We start from the raw sequence: 19,065 nt of genomic DNA, 5'->3' as shown, positions 1-19,065 counted from the left end.
AGCGATTAATTTTTTAGTTCAATTGTCTTTGAAGATGAGAATCGAGAAAAGTCTCAATTTGTGCATTTTAAGATGTAATAATCGAATTTGACTTGTCCTTTATTTGTTACTTGTTAGGCCGAGGATCTTAAAGGGGAGCTCCACTCTCCCATTAATTTTGCTTTAAAACTTTGTCTGTCCCGTGAAAATAAACATCCCGCAATTTTTTTGTTTGTTTGATTCAATATTTTCACAAAAAATGAGTTGAAATGCTGCAGCTTGGGCTCCGGTGCGTGGGAGCAGAAAATGTCAGCGGCTTGTATTTGACGTCATATCGTGACGCTCAAAGCTCTATGTAAAATCATTGCACAGTCATAACAAACTTGCGTCAAAATGCTTCTCCTAATGACAAAATGTTTCTTTTCGAAACGTCAGAATTTTTTATACATAGGTATATACACAAGCAACTTTTATAGCTTACATGCAAGTATTGAGCTGGTTATTTGTATTCTGTTTTAATAGAACGATTTCACATCCATAAAGGCCATTATCGCACAGTTTCCGCACTACATATAGAATTTGAATGTCGATTAATATTATTTTTTAAAAAATACGAAGGTTTCTTTGTGTGGAAACTGTGCGGTGAAGCCGTTTGCTTGTCCTCCGAATTCAACCTTAACAACAGTTTCTACTGATGTGAAACCAGTCTATTGCCCTGAACAAACATTGAATAATAATAAACATGGTTGTGTAATTTAGTTGTATGAACTTATAGTTTCGTAATTATTTGTACAATAATTTACCTTTTTGGGACGAAAATTTATTTCCTACGCACGAAACCATTGGTATAATGGTTTAGAATATGGAAATCGTTTCATTGTTTTAGAGAAATTTACTTGGCACTACACTACCCCCATAATTTCACGACGACAAGTTAACGTTTCAAACAGTAAAATATTTTGTCTGTCATTCGATCCTGTGGAATGGTTGTGATTTTCATTTCATATTAGCCGCGATGGGATTTATGTAATTAAATATCGAATGATATTTGTTTTACATGGCTTGAGGATGGATGTTGACAAGTGCAAATGTGACATTTTATATGGCCAGTTGATTGTCTTGGGGTAATTTTGTAGAATTCTTTTAATTACATGCACTTGAAACTCATTTGTTTTATAAAATACAGCAATGTCTCTCTAGATTTAATGGAAGAATCCCTTTTGAGACTGGTGATCAACGTTTGGCAAGCAAGTTTTTATTGAAACAAAGGGAGTTTGGAAATGCAGAAACACCTGTAAAGCAACAATGCTATGAGTCAGCAAAGAATTCTTGTGTAAGGTTACAATATGAAGATTTGTAATTAAGCTAAAATTTCAAATTAAAAATATTGAAATTTTGCCCAAGGACTTTCAGTCAACTTCGGTTTACTCTGTGGCTTATGTTATTGGGGAGAAAAGAACTTGTGTGGTGAAATACAAGACTTTGGCAGATGTTGACATGTTTCAGGTATTCAGCAATTACTGTATAATAACTGTTATTATAATTGATTGATAACATTTTCATTGATAGATTGGCCGCTCATCACATGTGAATGACTATGTCATGATGGACATTGTGCCTAATGCTAAGACAGCATCTGATTGCATTTTAACAAGAAGCACAATATCTCGCTTTGCTTGTCGGATTTATGTCGACAGATGTCCTCCATACACAGCCAGGATTTATGCATCAGGTTTTGATAAATCAAAGAATATTGCTCTTGGGGTAATCTGCCATCATTTTATTAATATATTTTCATTAAGATCTCGGAAGCACCAGATTGGTTGAGCATTTAGATAAATAAGAATGGAAAAGATGTTATTAAAAGTTGTGATAAATTTTCTTTAGAGCAAAGCTATCAAATGCATACAAGATGATGGTATGATGGATGGACTGACTACAAATGGGGTGCTCATACTTCATCCTAATAATAACAGTGATACTTCTACTGGTCCAGGAATATGGAGAGAGGTGTCAGTAGCTGGAAATATGTACAGTTTACGTAAGGCAAGGTCAGACCGAAATGCTGGGAAAAGGGTAAGAGTATAATTGTTTAGTAAGAGAATTATATATGAATTTTTAAAGATGTGTAGCCCAGGGTCTATCCCCCAAATGTTTATTTTCCCATTGAGGTTTACTGTTAGTTTTTTCTTTCTCTCTTACATATTCTCTCAACTTTCTCGTTCATGCCATTTCACACAACTGACTTTAGAATCTTGAGCTTTGTGTTTCATGTTTTGATACGTTTTTTGGGCTATTTCACTTCAATATCATTCCAACTCCCCTAAAATTTATGACTTTACTCCCTTTTTGTATAGAATTTTAAAATCGATATTAGTTTGGGACTGTGCAAAGAATTATTATTTGATTTTAGATAGCAGGGGAATCAAATGTGCTGGTGGATGGAACTTTAATTGATCTTTGTGGTACAACTTTATTGTGGAAATCAAAAGAGGGAATGGAAAGAATGCCTGTAAGTGGCTTGATTAGCATCAAACTAGATTTACATTGTAAACATTGTAAAAAAATGGTAATTAGTGTAGAGGTGATAAAATGGTAATGTCTTTTGAACTTTGGTTCAAATTTTTGCCTATTAAAATGGTAAATGCTGCTGTTATTTTCTATTTTTCAGACCATGTGTGATATTGATGATGCCCGTCATAAATTGAATGCAACAAGACCGCAATGTCCAATTGGTCTAATGACATTACAGTTCCCATCCAATCCTTATAGATCATCTCATGTACGCTATCTTTCCAATACATTATCTATGTTTATATGTAAAGTTTGAGTTGGTAGTCTATTAATCAAATTCATTTATTATCATTGTTATAGCACGATCACTCCAAAACACCTTATGTCTATTTAAAATGTGGCCATGTTCATGGTTATCACACATGGAATAATGCACAAAAAGTTGAAGAGGAACAGAGAATATGTCCTGTGTGTCGACAGGTTGGTCCATACACGAAGTTGCAACTTGGCTATGAAGCAGCATTATGGGTTGACTGTAAACCAGATTACTTTGCATTTGTCCCTTGTGGTCATGTGTGTTCTCAAGCAACTGCTAGGTATGTGAATTGGTATCAAGTCTTCATCCCAGTTATTTATTCTCCTACATGCCAGTCATTTGTGTCATCTCCATCCCAGGCAATTGTCTCTTTGCCATCTTTCTTCATCCCAGGCAATTGTCTCTGTGCCATCTTTCTCCATCCCAGGCAATTGTCTCTGTTCTATCTTTCTTCATCCCAGGCAATTATCTCTTTGCCATCTTTCTCCATCCCAGGCAATTGTCTCTTCACCATCTTTCTCCATCCCAGGCAATTGTCTCTTAGCCATCTTTCTCCATCCCAGGCAATTGTCTCTTTGCCATCTTTCTTCATCCCAGGCAATTGTCTCTTAGCCATCTTTCTCCATCCCAGGCAATTGTCTCTTAGCCATCTTTCTTCATCCAGGCAATTGTCTCTTTGCCATCTTTCTTCATCCCAGGCAATTGTCTCTTTGCCATCTTTCTTCATCCCAGGCAATTGTCTTTTCGCCATCTTTCTTCATCCCAGGCAATTGTCTCTTTGCCATTGTTCTTCATCCCAGGCAATTATCTCTTCGCCATCTTTCTCCATCCCAGGCAATTGTCTCTTCGCCATCTTTCTTTATCCCAGGCAATTGTCTCTTTGCCATCTTTCTTCATCCCAGGCAATTGTCTTTTCACCATCTTTCTTCATCCCAGGCAATTGTCTCTTAGCCATCTTTCTTCATCCCAGGCAATTGTCTCTTTGCCATCTTTCTTCATCCCAGGCAATTGTCTTTTCGCCATCTTTCTTCATCCCAGGCAATTGTCTCTTTGCCATCTTTCTTCATCCCAGGAAATTGTCTCTTTGCCATCGTTCTTCATCCCAGGCAATTGTCTCTTTGCCATCTTTCTTCATCCCAGTCATTTGTCTCTTCTCATTCTCAGTCATTTTCCTTTTCTCCATCAGTCATTTGCCTCACCTCAACCTCAATCATTTTTTCATTTCTCCCCACCCCCAATAATTCTTCATTCCTTTCATTTGTATCCTATCTTTAGGTTTTGGTCGCAGGTCCCTCTCCCTCATGGATGTCATGCATTTAGAGCTGCATGCCCTTTCTGTGGCACTCCACTACAGAACTCTAATGGATATGTTAAATTAATATTCTCCTAATGAATATATAATGCTATACACATACATCAATTTACCTATACACCCCATCAGTACAAACATAGAATTATAAGACGTGCAAAGGCAAAATGACAAAGCTTTCTTAATTTAAATGACATTAACTGTTGAAAATGGCTGAATTTTAATGTAATGCAATTTGCAAATTTTGTACTTGTTCCATTACCTTGTCAAAGTTTTTCATTGCTATTTCCCATCTATTATATTTCTACGGTACCATACTATGGATTTTTTAATGAAATGGGTTAAATATATATCCAGTAAAGTGATTTTGACCTTTTTTTCAAAACTGTTACTGTTCGCGGAATCTGGCGCGCGCATTATTCACGAGGCTTTAACGGGCCTTTTGATTGGCTAATGTAGCGGCCATATTGCCATGCTCACTTCGAGCTTTCACCTTGAATCTTCACGATTTTGTTTAAATTTTAAAATTTGCGGTCGCACAAAGCGTTGGCGTTGTCTCCTGTTTGGCTCAGTAGTTAAATATTCGCTACTTCTTTATCTTCTTTGCATTGTGCTACTAGCTCAGTGTCCGCAATGGAAAGCAAAGATGTAGATGCGATTCAAGCCTCCAAAATACCAAGTGACATTGACTCCATTGATTCAACTGACAAATCAAGCGATCCACAGCCCATGCTAGAACCTGCTGAAATATCATCAACGCAGTCATTGAAAGAAGATAATGTTGTTTCGTCTACGGTAGACGAAGATAAAGAGGACGGGAAACGTTTGCCTGCCGATGACTGCTCTGCACAAGACTTGGAGAAAGATAACTTGACTCAGAGTGCAGGTTTGGATACATTTTTACGTTTAAGTCATTACATTTCCATGTATGCAAAAGAAGTATGCTATAGCTTAAACCAGTCAACGAAACTACTGTCATAGAACAGCACTATAAAATATTTGATGTCAATGACAGCAAATGATATTATTTGAGAAGGTCAGAAGGTCTTTGGTGTTCACAGTTATGTTATCAGTGTATTGGTGGTGTAGAAAATTGAAATTTATAATGCATACATAGCAATCAGTAACATAATTTAAAGAAATATTTCCTTTATGAAGTACTACCTAATATGGCATGCCTTATTTTTTGAGTTACATAGTCAGTGGCCCATTAGTGACACAAATGCTGTCAGTGTCCATTAAAATTAAGATAAAAACTGCAGGAAATAGATGACAGATTGATACTTGTATTATGGACAAGAGTTTTACAGTTTGGTATTTCTTCATTCTTAATGAATGATACAAAGTTAATGGAAGAACATGTTTCATTTTGATGATTTATTATATTTTAGACAAATTAACAAGCTCTCTTGCAGTATGGTTAATTAATAATGAGGTTGACAACGAGGTAATACTTATCAAATAAAGACTGAAGTGAAATGCATCTTTAAGCTTTTTGTGTTGTTTGCATTATTGGATTCCATGATTAAATATTTATATCTTGTAATTAACTGCAAAAATATCTTTTTTGTAGTAATTGACTTGATATACTGGAAGGATATTAAGAAGACAGCTATTGTGTTTGGCATTTTCTTATTGATTCTGTTATTTCTGGCATATCACACGTTACTTAGTGTCATTTCTTTCTTTGCATTGTCTTTTCTCACCGTTTCTGCCCTGTATCGCATTGGTATGACTGTAATCAGTGCTTTGCAGAAAACTGACAGCAGGACATCTTATCAGTATGTAGAAGGAGGAAACATCACAAAAATTTTTTTATTCAAGATGTCATTTAAATGTTGAATTTATCTTCATAGATCATTTATTGAGAAGAACATGACAATCTCGCCAGAGAAGGCCAGAGGAATAGGTGAAGCCATTGGAAATAAAATGAACACTGTCTTGATGAAAGTTTCAAAACTTTTTCTTGTTGAAGACACTATGGCCTCCATTAAGGTGACAAATTTTTAAATTGTTGTAGCAACTCAGTGGATTGTGTCAACACTGATCGTATCATTGCATTCTTTTTCAAATAGTTTGGGATTTTTCTGTGGTTTCTATCTTGTGTTGGAAAGTGGTTTGATACAATTACACTTTTCATGATTGGTAGGTCGTTCTACATTTTGATAATGTGTGTAAATAATTGCAAATAATTCTAGGTTTCCTTCAGACCTTGAGTTAGTATTTCACTTTCTCACAGCAAGTCAAAAAAATGAAAGTTTCTTGCCTTACCTATCAATTTCTTGTGAATTTTCCTGATTAGCATTTTTCACTTTACAGATTATGAATTGTGATGAAGTAAATTGTACCCGTATTCTAAATCTATTTGTGTATATGTGAAGAATTTTTGTGCAAGATAAAAAATTTCTATAAATAGGCTTTTGGAAAGTTTCTTTTATTTGACATTTTTCCAACCTTGTGTCACATTTTGATGATTTATTGTGTAATTACTTTATTATTTATAAAGGGACTGTTATGCTTTTCTCATTGCCAAGGCTCTATGAAGACAACCAGGTGTAGCCCATTTGCACACAAATTTATAAGTTGCATATTAGACAATGATTATATAAGAATCTGCTCGTACTGTGCATGTTTTTTGTAATTAAATCATTAGGTCTTGTATTTTAAATAATACCTGGAAGTATTTATTATTTGGTGGTATGTAACCACATGATATTCATTGCTCATATTTTTTATTATATGATGCCTTACTACTGCATGTGTGTTTTTTATTACTTTCAATTTGGTTTCTATTTCTTTTTACTATTCATTGTGTTTTTCCAGAAACAAGTGGATGAAATCCTGCATAAAGTATCAGAAAAACTACACCAATGTTTTATAATGTATGTTAATGGTAAGATTTATATCATTATCCAAGAGCAGTCATTATCTAAGTTTGGTTTTCTTAGGGTGAAGACAAAGCTTGAGAGTCGTTTCTACCAGAAGGAGAAAACTACATAAGAAAAATTAAAAGACTGATGAAGACAAAGCTTACGTGAGATTCGTTTATCTTACAATATTGTATTTATATTTATTAAGCGGGGCAACTTAAACTGGTCTTGAAAACTCTTACTAACTTGAAAAATATAAAAAAATGCAAGACAAAACCAGGCAAAATCTTGATCTTTACCCTACAATTAACACATATTATTTATTTGGTTATGTTTGCTTAGATCTGCGTTCGTTTATTAAAACAATGCGCACGAAATGGAGATAAGCGAGTTCAACTTAGCATGCAGTCTCTTGCTGGTTATGAATGATGAAAATGAGACAAACCGCCAAAAAATTGTTTGTCCCGTTATTACGTAAATGTGCAGTGGGGCGTTTGTAAGCAAGAAGTAAATGTCAGCAAAAGCCAAGGAAAGTTGATTTTTTCTAGTTTGGTGGGAGGCGTGGGTCGGTCGGACGTGACTGATAATATTAGTTCGTGTTTTTTTTTCTGTATATTAAACAGAGCTTTCTACGTTTGTGTGTTTGTTTATGCGAATATATTATTTTAAAACAGTACCAGTTGATATGTTTGTACACATATAAAACGATCATAAATTCATCATAGGCTCACGATGACCTGCTGTGTGCACTTTCATGCTTCATTATATGAGTGGGAGCTTACGAATGTTGGCTGTTGTGTGCATATCAACACCAAGCTGAGTTCTCGAAGAAAATTCGCCGAAATGCATGGAAATTGTGCATTTTCAGCGCTGAAACTGTTTATCCCATTATATGTTACTAGTTCGTGTTGCCTTTCGGAAGCTTTTAATTTTGAACTTCAAGTATGTTGTGTAAACAGTATGTTGTCATTATTATAAGCCCTGTTTAAATATGCACGAAGGCGAGGAAGTGACTTAAAATATATTTAATTCGCTCCATTGACGTTAATAGAAGAAGTCATACACTTCTCACCCACAAAGGGATGTATACGAGCTTACTTGACGTTTGACGCCTATTAAATTTCCTCTGGCGTGCTTAAAAGAGTTTAGAGAACGTCTAACTTGACTTTGTTTTCTGTACGTTTCTTCTGAGAGTATGGACGTCGGTAATACAGCGTCCAATCGACGAGCCATTACTTTACAATGTGGTATTTTTCGCGAAACTACGATATTCGAAGACCAAGACTTCTCCGTATTTAGAGAATTAGTGTATTTCTTTCTCGATAATAAGGTAAAATACTGGTATAAATTTTGATAAAACTGTTTATAAATTGTCTGATCAATCACTTAATCTTTTGATTTCCGTTTACTCTCTTTAACGGGGTAAAAATAACTAAAGTTGTGACGATATAATGTTACCAATATTATCACATTCACATATTACACAGCTTATTTGCGAAAGTTTTATAATTATAGACCTGTTTTTGCCGATATGCATGATAGAAAATTGCCCTGAATTATGATTCAGTGATTAGAGTACTTATGCATTTCGACTTCTCACGCAATAAACTATCGTTGGCATAAAAATTATTTTCGCTTCATCAAAAGTGTACAAAATATACTTTTAACTCAGAAATTCTGCGAAGCATTGTAAATTCCTAGAGTTGATAACACAGGCAAATACTGTCTCAGCTGCTTAAGATTTCCCATCTTGTAGTTCGTATTTTCGGCGATGTTAACGTGTGTGAAAGGTTTTGTTCCCACGTAGAACAGTGCTTTGTTAAAAAAAGAATCTTTATGTATTCACGTCTTCCGTTAACGTAAGTCCAATATTAGAAAGATTGTAGGTGTTATTTTGTTTTAAAACAAAAATTGTCAATTAAACATGCAAAGGAATTACGAATACTCGTACTTGAAATTGGGAAGAAAATTGAATACGCCTGGTAACTGTTCCAACATTTACATATTGTTGACTGCATGTTAGTAATTAAGTTGCACGAGATTCGTGCATTATTTATTGAGGGTGAAGTGACTTCGTTGTAAAACCTTTGCCTTTACGATTGAAACAATCGAGAAGTTGCCAAATGACAATTACCGATGTGGAATCAAATAACGAGTCTGAATCCCACTAATAAAAATTAGTTAATTAGTTTCCATTTTTTTTCTGCATATCACTTGATTCTCTCTCCCTGTGGCTTTTTCTCTCTTTTTTAATTCACAGTATTTCCAACTGTATATTTGTAAAATTTCCAAGTAATAAGCTCCTATAATTTCGTAAAAGCACTATTGCTAATGTATCATTTATTATTTCACTTATACTGAAGATGGCATCATGAGATGTCGAAACATGTCTTTTAAAAAAACTTGTGTATATTAAATGCATAATAAGTCCTACTATTCGAAAACTTTCCGGCAGTTGACGACAACCTCACGTGACAGCTCTTCGTGGCTTCTTCGGACAAGCTGTTCCAAGTTTAACTTCGATTGTAATTAGTAAATCTTGCAAATATGGCAGATTCGCTGGCAGAGTATTTGCATCGTTTTGTACGTCGCTTAAAATGAACGGCAGTTCCACAAAGAAGGAAATTGCCCTTCAATGCGGTATTGCTAGAGAAACTCGTGTGCTTGAAGCCAAAGATTTAGCTTCGCTAACGGATCTTGCGTGCGGTTTTGTTGACTACAAGGTATCAAAAAATGCTAAGATATTTTTGCAAATTTCATCACATACATGTACATAGTCTTATATACAGCGAATTTCCCTAATCTTTCTGAGATGAGTGAGGAGAGTTTCATTCCTAAAAATCGGTATTTAGATTTATTTTTTATGTTTTCCCTTAAAACCATCATCTACAAAATGCACTCTTCGCTCTTGTCATTTGCTTTAAGAAGAAGTGACTTTCGAAGTGCCTGAAATTTCGTCATGTCGAAGTTTCTTTCATGTTATTTTGAAAAGGAGCGCCTCTTGCGTAGTTAAGTTACTTTATTTGATGTTAGGCACTGATATTCTATTGAAAAGTGTACACTATCTAAAGTACTTAAGTGTCAAATATTTAAAATGCTGCGTTATCATTTTATTGAACCTTAAAATCTGAACTCAGCGAACCCTTTTGTATTTTTCGTTTGTCAAGTGGCCACATGCAGTGAGCATTTGTTTGAAAATTTTATTCATTGACAATTTGTGACAACGATAGTTTTCATTGTATGAAGTAGAATTACATTGGAAAATGGGTTACATATTAACTTTATCAATCGTTTTTGTAGTGGATTCATGTTATGAGTATTACTTGTGAAATAAAGCAAAATCATAATGTTCTCACATACATACAAATTTATATGCTACTAGTTAAGTTTACTTTGAAATGAAAAGAGGAAGTCACAATACATTGATTAAAGGACAACTGCTAAGCTACCTAATGCTTTATATTTAATTATATTATTGGCTGTGCTATAGTTAGTCATTCCAGGATTTCTATTTGTCAGAAAATGTAATTGAAAAGCTGCCACAATGGTTATTTAATGTGTAATAAATATTTACAACCTGAAAATTTCAATGTAGCAGCAGTAGGTTCCACTCTTCTTACTTTAGAAATTCATACTATGTACAATTATGTACAATTTTTACTGGCCTTCCAGTTATTCTTCAAGTGATGACTCTTGACCTCGGGCAAAGGATGTATGGGCTACACATTGTGGGAGAAGATTACCTTCTGATATCACTAATATGCTCATGAATTATTAATGATCAAGAATTTCATTACATACACCATTAATATTTTATATTGAGACTCTTAATCCATGTTTTGTGACTTTTACACACCTATATTAGTTCATCATCCGACATATTCAGCCCATGCAATCATGACAAATTTGATAATTAAAAGAGATGTCATATTTCCTTTAGTTCCCGGATCACAGCTATGTGGCTTTGGCAGACAAGATTTTGCTGTACAAGCATGATTATAGTAAGCCAAATGTGTTGGAGTTGCTCACACATGTTGAACAGTTAACAGATGGAGCTGTCGTAGAGATAGTATTTAAAGGTGATAATAAATTTACTGTTGGGATACAGTTGTACATGTGCATTGTTTATATACTGCTTAATCTTGTCACTTATTACTGTATATATTTGTGTACTTTAAGGAGTACTTAACAATAAATTGAGAACAGCTGGCTTTATAAGGCAGCATTTCTTTACAGTTTATATCATGAATATGTATTAGTCTACCAATGAATCTGCAAAATGTCAAGACTAGCTCAGCTACCGTTTGCACTGCTCTTCAAAAACAAATTCCAATATTTTCTGTGAATTTTCAATTGAGTATTCAAAACTTACTCCTGCTATGTGTCACTCATTGTAAAAATTGTTGATTTCTAAAGAAATGAATATTGACTATGATTTAAAATTGACATAGCTGAAGTAGACTTGTAAGTTTATTTTGCCATGCTGCAAGTTTTTTGCTATGGGATGTATATGGTTTGCAATAATGTTCAAAAATCTTGACAGAGACACGCTTTGTTGATATACATTGGTCTGGACAAGAGATGGATTAAATGCTTTAATTAATCACTGTGTATTGTAGAACTTTGACTTATTGAAGAAGTGACATCCTGCTAAATAAGATGTTTTCTTCAGCTCAAGAACTTCATGATGAGACAGTAATTCGGCCACATATGCTTGTTGTACATTCATACCATTCACCAAGTTTCTGTGATTATTGTGGTGAAATGTTATTTGGTTTGGTGCGTCAAGGATTGAAATGTGAAGGTTTGTGAGAAACTTATTGACATCACTATATTTTCTTATTTGTTTTTTTTTTTGTTAAAATGATCCAAGAGCTTTCTTGTATCATTCACAGGTTGTGGTGGCAATTTCCATAAAAGATGTGCCTTTAAGATTCCAAACAATTGCTCAGATGTAAAAAGACGAGGCTCTTTACAATCCAACTCAGGTAGCATTAGTTCTTTTGGAAGCACTGATTCCTTTGTTTCAAATGATAAAAATGGTCGACGGATGACATGGGGAGGTGGCCGGCCAGTGTGGATTGATAGGGCCATCTTGGGAAGAATTGATGTTCCACACACATTTGTGGTGAGGTCATTCAAGAAGCCAACTGTCTGCATGATTTGCAAGAAAATGGTAGGTTGATTTAGGCGGGACAATAATCACTAGTTATCATAAGTAGTTATACTCAGTCATCTTCAGCTGTACTCTATCATTTATAACTAGTTGTCATAATCAGCTATAATTATAAGTAGATGTACCAGTCATTACTAGATGTGCTCTGTCATAAGAAGGTGTACTATTTCACTAGCTGTGTATTATATCTGATCATCACTTGTTGTAATACTAGGCAATAGCTGTTTTCAATCATGGTTTTGTTTTATTAATTAAAATAAATTGTGTTTCAGTTGAGAATATTTGGCCAAGGTGTTCAATGTAAAGGTTAGACAACTAGTTTTATTTTACTAAACAAAGCAAAACATTACATTAAAAATTTATTGGCTGCATATGGTATATTTTGAAATCAAGAAATGAAAACAAACTTCATAATAACTATTTTATTTTCCATGGATAAGATTTTTTTGCATGAGATAACATTTTGTTATTCATTTATTCATTGGTATTTTCCGTGCTTTATGCTGCATTAAAAACTTTCTTTCAGACTGTAAATTTACTGCACACAAGAGATGTGCTCCAGATGCTCCTAAAAACTGCCTTGGTGATACAGGTACCAAGCCATCATCCAATATCCCTACATAACCACTTTTACTCCTCATCATATTCATTTTTTCTTGAACCAGCTGCATATGATGATCCAACGCAGAACCACATTCAAGATGTTAATGAGATTCAGGAGGAGAGCGATGACTCAGGACCAGAAAGCCCAAAAACAGACGCTGAACCAGTAACACCAACATCGCCTGGTAAAACTTATGCTTAGACAATTTCATGTTTTAGAATTTTAAACTTAATTTCTTTGGAATTGTTTCGATGGGAAAAGTCAAAATAACGTTTACTGCATACTATGCACGTGATTGACAGTTTGATATGTACAATAGTCTGACACAGGGACACAAACTATGGAGTGACCGTAAGCGAAACGAAACTTTTTCTATTCTGGAGCTCATCTCGTCCCATCCCCTCCACCCCTCCCTACAATGCTTGAGAAACGCCGTCACGTTGAGGTAGTTTCTATAAATTCTCGCTTATTCTTAATTTAAAAGATTTTCAATGGTTTTTACAGTCGAGCCCAAACCTCCGAAGCTCGAGGCAACTGAAAGTTCAAACATTCCGCTTCAAAGAATAGTCGTATCCGTGAAACACACCAAGAAAAGAGCATCCAAAGTATTGAAACAAGGATGGATGGTTCATTTCACCGAAAAAGATAGTAATGTATGTACATTTCTTATTTTTTTCGTGCGCTTTCTGATGTCAATGCGTGTATACTTTATATCCATGAATTTTTTCAGTCTATTGCACTTCACGTTAAGGTACCAGTGATGTTTTTGTTGTATGTTTGATAGAGAAGAAAACATTATTGGCGATTGGACACGAAGTGCATTACGTTATTTCAAAGTTCGGAAGGAAAAAATTACTATAAGGTAAGTATCTGGTCGTGTACTATAATATAAAATATAAAATGAGCTCTTTCTTTAGAAATTATGTTTTCGTTAATTTTGTTTTTACAACCATTATAGTCAAGATGTGTTATAATTTTGCCATTAGTTTTTCCTACTTAGGTAAGCCATGCTCATTAGAAATGTTCTTCGCGCTTTCCTGTATTGTTTGGAAAAATGCTGTATGAATGTCTTTCTTTGTTTGGATTGTATGATAAACTTTAACCTTTGACAGAAAGTTTCTTTGGGAGTGAACAAGATAATGATAAGTCTGAGGGTGGCCGAACACTTCGTTCACACCTCTATTGTTTTAGAAAGTACCTGAAGAAAAAAATGTGCCAAATTTGCGCTCTTTTTTGTCTACTGCGCGCTTCTGTGTTTAAATCTTTGAATTACCAGGGAATTTTAATCGTTTTGCTATCATCATTTCTACACCGGAATTGTATTTTAGGCCAAATGTTAATACTAAATATGTCCAGTTCAAGATCCTTATTCATGTTTGTATACGAGATTTGAACAAAGGAACATCACGTGAGATATACGGATTTTTTTGTTCCAGGACATTCCGCTATCGGAAGTATTATCAGTGGATACGAACATAGATCGACAAAAAACAGATACATCAAGACAACCTCATTGTTTTGAAATGAAGACACGCGTTGCTACCTACTACGTTGGTCAAACAGATAACTTGCAAGATACTGGTCCCGTCGATAGGGATGCTGGGATTGGGACAAGGCTGGGACTTGCTTGGGCCGAGGCTATCAAGTCTGCCCTTAATCCAGGATGCGTCACGCCGCAGACCAGTACTACTGCGGGATCTAAACAGCAAGGTTTGCGACACACATGGGTTGTTCAATACTTCAATTTCTTCAATGAGTTTTTCTTGATGATAATGCAGAGAAAGAGGAGAAACCAAAGGATGAAAAACAAACAGAACTTAAACCAAAGCAGGTATAGTTCTACTTCAATCTTGCTAATTTGAGAGTTGCCAATGGAGGTTTGATGAACAGGGGAAATAAAAAGGCGCACATTAGACGCGGCGAGGCGCGGTTATAAAAACCTCCACCAATTTTTAAATGCATAATCGCTCTATTATCGCGTTACAATCAAAAAATTTCCATTGCCAAATCAAAAAGTCAGTTCATTGGCTCCACAGCCCCATCCCCACCCCCTCTCGAAATTCCTTGTTAAGCTCCGAATTTGCTCTTTTGAAAACTTCTTCAAAATTTACTTTTTAAGGACCTATCTCAACTTTATCAAGTCTTTCCAGACGAAATTCTTGGTTCTGGCCAATTTGGTATTGTCTACGGAGGTTTGTACAATCTTATTCATCGATGTTTGCGAAAAACGCCATTTATTCATTGTGCTTTATGAACTTTTGTTGAATTTTAGGTGTTCATCGGGAGACTGGTAACGAAGTTGCCGTAAAAATTGTCAATAAACTTCGCTTTCCGACAAAACAGGCCACACAACTAAAAAACGAAGTGGCTATTTTACAGGTCTTGACTCTACGGTTTCTTTAAATAGCTATGTCACATAAAAAGCTATCGTCGTCCAAGGCGACCATTTCTTCCCATTTCTCATTTAGGACTTACGTCACCAAGGAGTCGTTAATTTATATCACTTTTTCGAAACTGTGGAAAAGGTAACGGTCTTCTCACGTCTCTGTGTCCATCTTCTTCATCATCAATTATTGCGTTGAGTGTTCCTTTTGTTTATGTGTTTCCAGATCTTTGTCGTAATGGAAAAGCTCAAGGGAGACATGTTAGAACTTATATTGTCTAGTACGAAAGGAAGATTAACGGAAAGGTGCACGAAGTTTATGATATATCAGGTATGATTAAGAAGTAGACTCGATCGTTTTTAGGACTATGGGGGACGGTTGCATAAAGCCCGGATAGTGACATAACAGGTGTTCATTATTGGTATCAAAGAGAAATGTGTTGGTTATTGTTTGCTATTTAGTGGCTTTGTAAATATTATTTCATTATTGGGTTGGGTTAAATGAAAGTCTAAAGCCTGTTTTCTACTAGACCACGTATCGTGACGTATCGTAGCAAAACGTAGCATGGTGCATGCATGATTGTGCCTAGTGACCATCAAATTCATAAGCACGCATGCGCCCTGTTACGTTTTGCTACGATACGTTACGATACGTTACGATACGTGGCTAGTGGAAAGCAGGTTTAAGTCTTACAATGGTTGGGTATGGCAAGGCCTGGATAAAGTATTTCACTTCCAGGCAGAAAATTTCAAAAATGAACATTTCCTGAGATAATGTTCGTCACTAACTACCTAAAACAAACTTTTGCACAAAGCAGATATCGGCTGCCTGAAAATTCCTTAATGGTATTGTTTAAGTTACAAAATACAGATTACAGTGTAATCTGATTTTCGTTTTTGATGCGCTTGCATAACTGGGCCCGGTAGCATGAAGACCGAATAGCGCTATCCACTGGATAGAAAAATTTTTTGAACGTTTAAAAAAACCTCTTTGAAATGAGCATTAGCTAAAAGGAAATATTGCTTCCCAGATTAAAAAAAAATTTCTATGTCGGAATGAAAATATTAACAACTTTTTTACAAGTTTGAAAATATTACTAACCAATGGATAACGTTATCCAGTGTTCGTGCAACTAAACTCTGTATTCTAAATTCACTCAATGTTTCCTGTAAGTTTGTAAATTTCCTGGTTGTTTTTTCCCTTTTTTTTAATTCGTTTCTTTATTGCACTACCCCTCGATTTCGAATATTGAACACATTCTTAGTGTATTAAAATAGTTTTTTTTTCTTCACAAAAAGAAAGTTTTGCTATCGTTGAGTTGACGTTTTATTCTATTGATAGTCCAATAGCTTTTTGTCTTTTTAATATTTTTTGAAACCATTATTACCCCTAATAACTTGATAACCCTATCGCCAAGCTTCTCGCAACTCGCCCCAGGTATACCCTAACCCTAACCCTATCGCCAAGCTTCTCGCAACTCGCCCCAGGTATACCCTAACCTAACCCTATCGCCAAGCTTCTCGCAACTCGCCCCAGGTATACGTGTGATCATGCAAGATATTACATCTATGTAGATTTTAATCGCTTTGAAACATCTTCATTCAAAAAATGTTGTACATTGCGACCTAAAGCCCGAAAACGTGTTACTATCATCAAACTGCTCGGATTGTGGATTTCCTCAGGTATGATAAGGAGTAGTGTTAGAAGGCGAGGGTTAATTGGTGGTTAGGATAGATTATTATTGATAAAGTGAATGTTTTTAACCCGGAAGTCTTGTCGATATTGTTTTTTGTTAGTGCAGCTCTTAGAAGGATAGAATAGATGGTGTTAGTGTTGACTGCTGTTTCAAAATTCTTAGCGCTAGTCATCTTCAGAATACTCTGAAGAGTCCATCCAATGAACCAGGCAATTAGCACGATGAACCTCACATTGATTCTGTCCTTGACTCTAACTCCCGCTAAGGACGTCGAAATGTTAGTCAATACCTACACCAACAGTTCTTCTCCTCGCTACTCTAGCCATAAAGATCAACATCTACAAATATTTATCGTCAATGATTTATTTAAAAACATGACTAAGATAAAGCTGTGTCAGGGGTCTCATTCACGACATCGTCTTGCCTTTGATAATAGATCAAACTCTGTGATTTTGGTTTTGCCCGTATCATTGGCGAGAAATCATTTCGTCGTTCAGTCGTCGGCACGCCTGCCTATCTTGCTCCCGAAGTTTTAAGAAATCGAGGATACAACAGAAGTATTGACATGTGGTCTGTTGGTGTTATTATATACGTCAGGTATAATTTCTAGCTAAAAGGTGAAAATTCATATAATTTAATGGGAAAATTACATGGAGAAGACCCTTCAAATGCCCTTCGAGAGTAATTTTTAGTTTACTTAACTTAAAAATTGTTGCCTTCAGTATGATTGAGGGTGAGGTGGAAGCATTTGGCAAGTTGTCCGAATGCAACAGCAGAAATGTCTACATGCATCACAACTATTGTTACAAATACCCAGTCTCCAGTCACTCAACTCAGGGAGCTCCAGTCTCAACTCCCTCGCCCTTGGTTGCTATGCGTACTAATCGGCTATCAGAAAACTTGATGTTAATTTTTTCTATCGTTTAGCCTAAGCGGTACATTTCCCTTCAATGAAGACGAAGAGATAGCAGATCAAATAAAAAACGCTGCGTTTATGTATCCTCCTGATCCATGGCAAGAAATCTCTGAGCAAGGAATTGATCTAATTAATAGATTACTACAAGTCGATAAACGTTACCGCTTGTCATGTGACAAATCTCTCGCTCATTCATGGCTACAGGTATGCCTGGCGTGCTCAGGTCCCACTTTAGGGAGTGTTGAGGATTTCGTATTTTAGCGAGTGTGGAGGATGTCACACTTTAGGGAGTGTGGAGGATTTCACACTTTAGGGAGTGTGGAGGATTTCACACTTTAGAGAGTGGAGGATTTCATACTCCCCGGTTTTTATGACATATGCATAGAAAGTCAGTCCTAGAGTGTCTAATACTCCAATTCTTTTTGGACGGGGGTTGTGGCGTTGTGCGTTAATCAACATAGTCGTTAGAAGTACCATGGAAGTTGTGCGATATGCGCGATTTCCCTATTAAAAAAGTTCCTCATCCTATAGCTTCATATTATTGATGATTAATTTTTGATTTTTCTCTAAGGAATATCAAACGTGGTTAGATCTACGGAGTTTGGAAGCCATAGTTGGTGAGCGTTATCTTACACATGAGAGTGACGATAAACGCTTTGAGGCATATCGTTTAGAGCTTGAAGCTGCCAGTCAATTAAACAGTAATAGCAGGTTTAATCATTTGTATAAGAAAACTAGTGGTGGAATGCAGGGTCCAGCAAAAGACAAGCTTGGAACTGCGATCAGTTATGTATAAGGAAAAACTACGGTCTGTTTTAGCTTGGGAACAGAAGTAATATGAAAACAGAATTAATGAAACTGTGCCCCTGTTACTCATTTCCACTCTGACATCAAAACAGGATTTGAAATGTGATCTTTCTTAAGTATTCATTTCATAATCCACTTGCGCAGTCATGGATTACATACCAGTCATAAATGGAAGTCCTTAGCCCTAAAAAAGTCTCACAGCAAGTCATTTGCAACATGCAGAAATCCACCGAGGGGAAGAGTATTAGTGATATCGAGAAGAATATGACAAGAGAATTTTATTGTATGATAATTTGACCTAAACACAGAATGTAAATTTCACATAATTTGTTAAATAAACTGGTAATAGCATCAGTGGCGTGCGGAGACCGAATTTAATAGGCAAGCGCTGGGGGTGAGGTTCGCGGCTTGCCGAACAAAAATTTTTTGGATCAATCTCTGAGCAAAATCAGTTTAAAATTTTCGGTTCTAAACAATGTCACTGTAATCTTTTG

At 35.7% G+C, this 19,065-nt stretch overlaps 3 protein-coding genes across 5 annotated transcripts; all 3 read left to right on the top strand.

Moving 5' to 3' along the window:
• The first annotated feature begins 459 nt into the window (after positions 1-459).
• On the top strand, positions 460-4,483 carry LOC124442648 (E3 ubiquitin-protein ligase pellino homolog 1-like). 2 transcript variants are annotated; one of them, XM_046993148.1, is made up of 9 exons: positions 460-1,103; positions 1,180-1,312; positions 1,393-1,485; positions 1,549-1,743; positions 1,867-2,055; positions 2,393-2,491; positions 2,651-2,761; positions 2,854-3,089; positions 4,085-4,483. In XM_046993148.1, exons 1-9 carry the CDS (start codon positions 1,021-1,023, stop codon positions 4,197-4,199), a joined length of 1,254 nt encoding a protein of 417 aa, XP_046849104.1. In that variant the 5' UTR covers positions 460-1,020; the 3' UTR covers positions 4,200-4,483. The 2 variants fall into 2 exon arrangements, with proteins under 2 accessions (XP_046849104.1, XP_046849102.1); XM_046993146.1 differs by having other exon boundaries at positions 1,384-1,485.
• Positions 4,484-4,601: 118 nt separating this feature from the next.
• On the top strand, positions 4,602-7,264 carry LOC124442652 (reticulon-1-A-like). The gene is made up of 8 exons (XM_046993152.1): positions 4,602-5,004; positions 5,510-5,565; positions 5,692-5,899; positions 5,975-6,113; positions 6,194-6,263; positions 6,625-6,671; positions 6,942-7,000; positions 7,067-7,264. Exons 3-8 carry the CDS (start codon positions 5,850-5,852, stop codon positions 7,116-7,118), a joined length of 417 nt encoding a protein of 138 aa, XP_046849108.1. The 5' UTR covers positions 4,602-5,004; positions 5,510-5,565; positions 5,692-5,849; the 3' UTR covers positions 7,119-7,264.
• A 267-nt stretch (positions 7,265-7,531) lies between these two features.
• Positions 7,532-18,925, top strand: LOC124442647 (serine/threonine-protein kinase D3-like). Of its 2 annotated transcripts, none has more exons than XM_046993144.1 (19): positions 7,532-8,318; positions 10,929-11,067; positions 11,661-11,792; positions 11,884-12,164; positions 12,437-12,470; positions 12,691-12,756; positions 12,830-12,952; positions 13,273-13,421; positions 13,553-13,630; positions 14,205-14,478; positions 14,547-14,599; positions 14,888-14,960; positions 15,041-15,147; positions 15,237-15,293; positions 15,378-15,482; positions 16,727-16,834; positions 17,285-17,445; positions 17,776-17,968; positions 18,336-18,925. In XM_046993144.1, the coding sequence occupies exons 1-19, from the start codon at positions 8,184-8,186 to the stop codon at positions 18,558-18,560; spliced, it is 2,493 nt and encodes an 830-aa protein (XP_046849100.1). In that variant the 5' UTR covers positions 7,532-8,183; the 3' UTR covers positions 18,561-18,925. The 2 variants fall into 2 exon arrangements, with proteins under 2 accessions (XP_046849100.1, XP_046849101.1); XM_046993145.1 differs by lacking the exon at positions 7,532-8,318 and adding an exon at positions 9,514-9,711.
• The last annotated feature ends 140 nt before the right edge of the window (positions 18,926-19,065 follow it).

This window comes from Xenia sp. Carnegie-2017, unplaced genomic scaffold (assembly GCF_021976095.1).
Source record: "Xenia sp. Carnegie-2017 unplaced genomic scaffold, XeniaSp_v1 HiC_scaffold_20, whole genome shotgun sequence".
Taxonomy (NCBI): domain Eukaryota; kingdom Metazoa; phylum Cnidaria; class Anthozoa; order Malacalcyonacea; family Xeniidae; genus Xenia; species Xenia sp. Carnegie-2017.
Note: the sequence above shows the minus strand (reverse complement) of the source record. Positions and strands in the feature narration are given on the sequence as shown.

Excerpts from the sequence above, each read along its gene's own strand:
- LOC124442648 (XM_046993146.1), top strand. The coding sequence starts at position 1,021 with ATGATATTTGTTTTACATGGCTTGAGGATGGATGTTGACAAGTGCAAA. Across the intron at positions 1,486-1,548 it reads CAGATGTTGACATGTTTCAG|ATTGGCCGCTCATCACATGT; the intron begins GTATTCAGCAAT and ends TTTCATTGATAG. Across the intron at positions 3,090-4,084 it reads TGTTCTCAAGCAACTGCTAG|GTTTTGGTCGCAGGTCCCTC; the intron begins GTATGTGAATTG and ends TCCTATCTTTAG.
- LOC124442652 (XM_046993152.1), top strand. The coding sequence starts at position 5,850 with ATGACTGTAATCAGTGCTTTGCAGAAAACTGACAGCAGGACATCTTAT. Across the intron at positions 6,264-6,624 it reads AATTACACTTTTCATGATTG|GGACTGTTATGCTTTTCTCA; the intron begins GTAGGTCGTTCT and ends TTATTTATAAAG. Across the intron at positions 7,001-7,066 it reads CTACACCAATGTTTTATAAT|GGTGAAGACAAAGCTTGAGA; the intron begins GTATGTTAATGG and ends TGGTTTTCTTAG.
- LOC124442647 (XM_046993144.1), top strand. The coding sequence starts at position 8,184 with ATGGACGTCGGTAATACAGCGTCCAATCGACGAGCCATTACTTTACAA. Across the intron at positions 13,631-14,204 it reads AAGGAAAAAATTACTATAAG|GACATTCCGCTATCGGAAGT; the intron begins GTAAGTATCTGG and ends TTTTTGTTCCAG. Across the intron at positions 14,961-15,040 it reads ATTTGGTATTGTCTACGGAG|GTGTTCATCGGGAGACTGGT; the intron begins GTTTGTACAATC and ends GTTGAATTTTAG.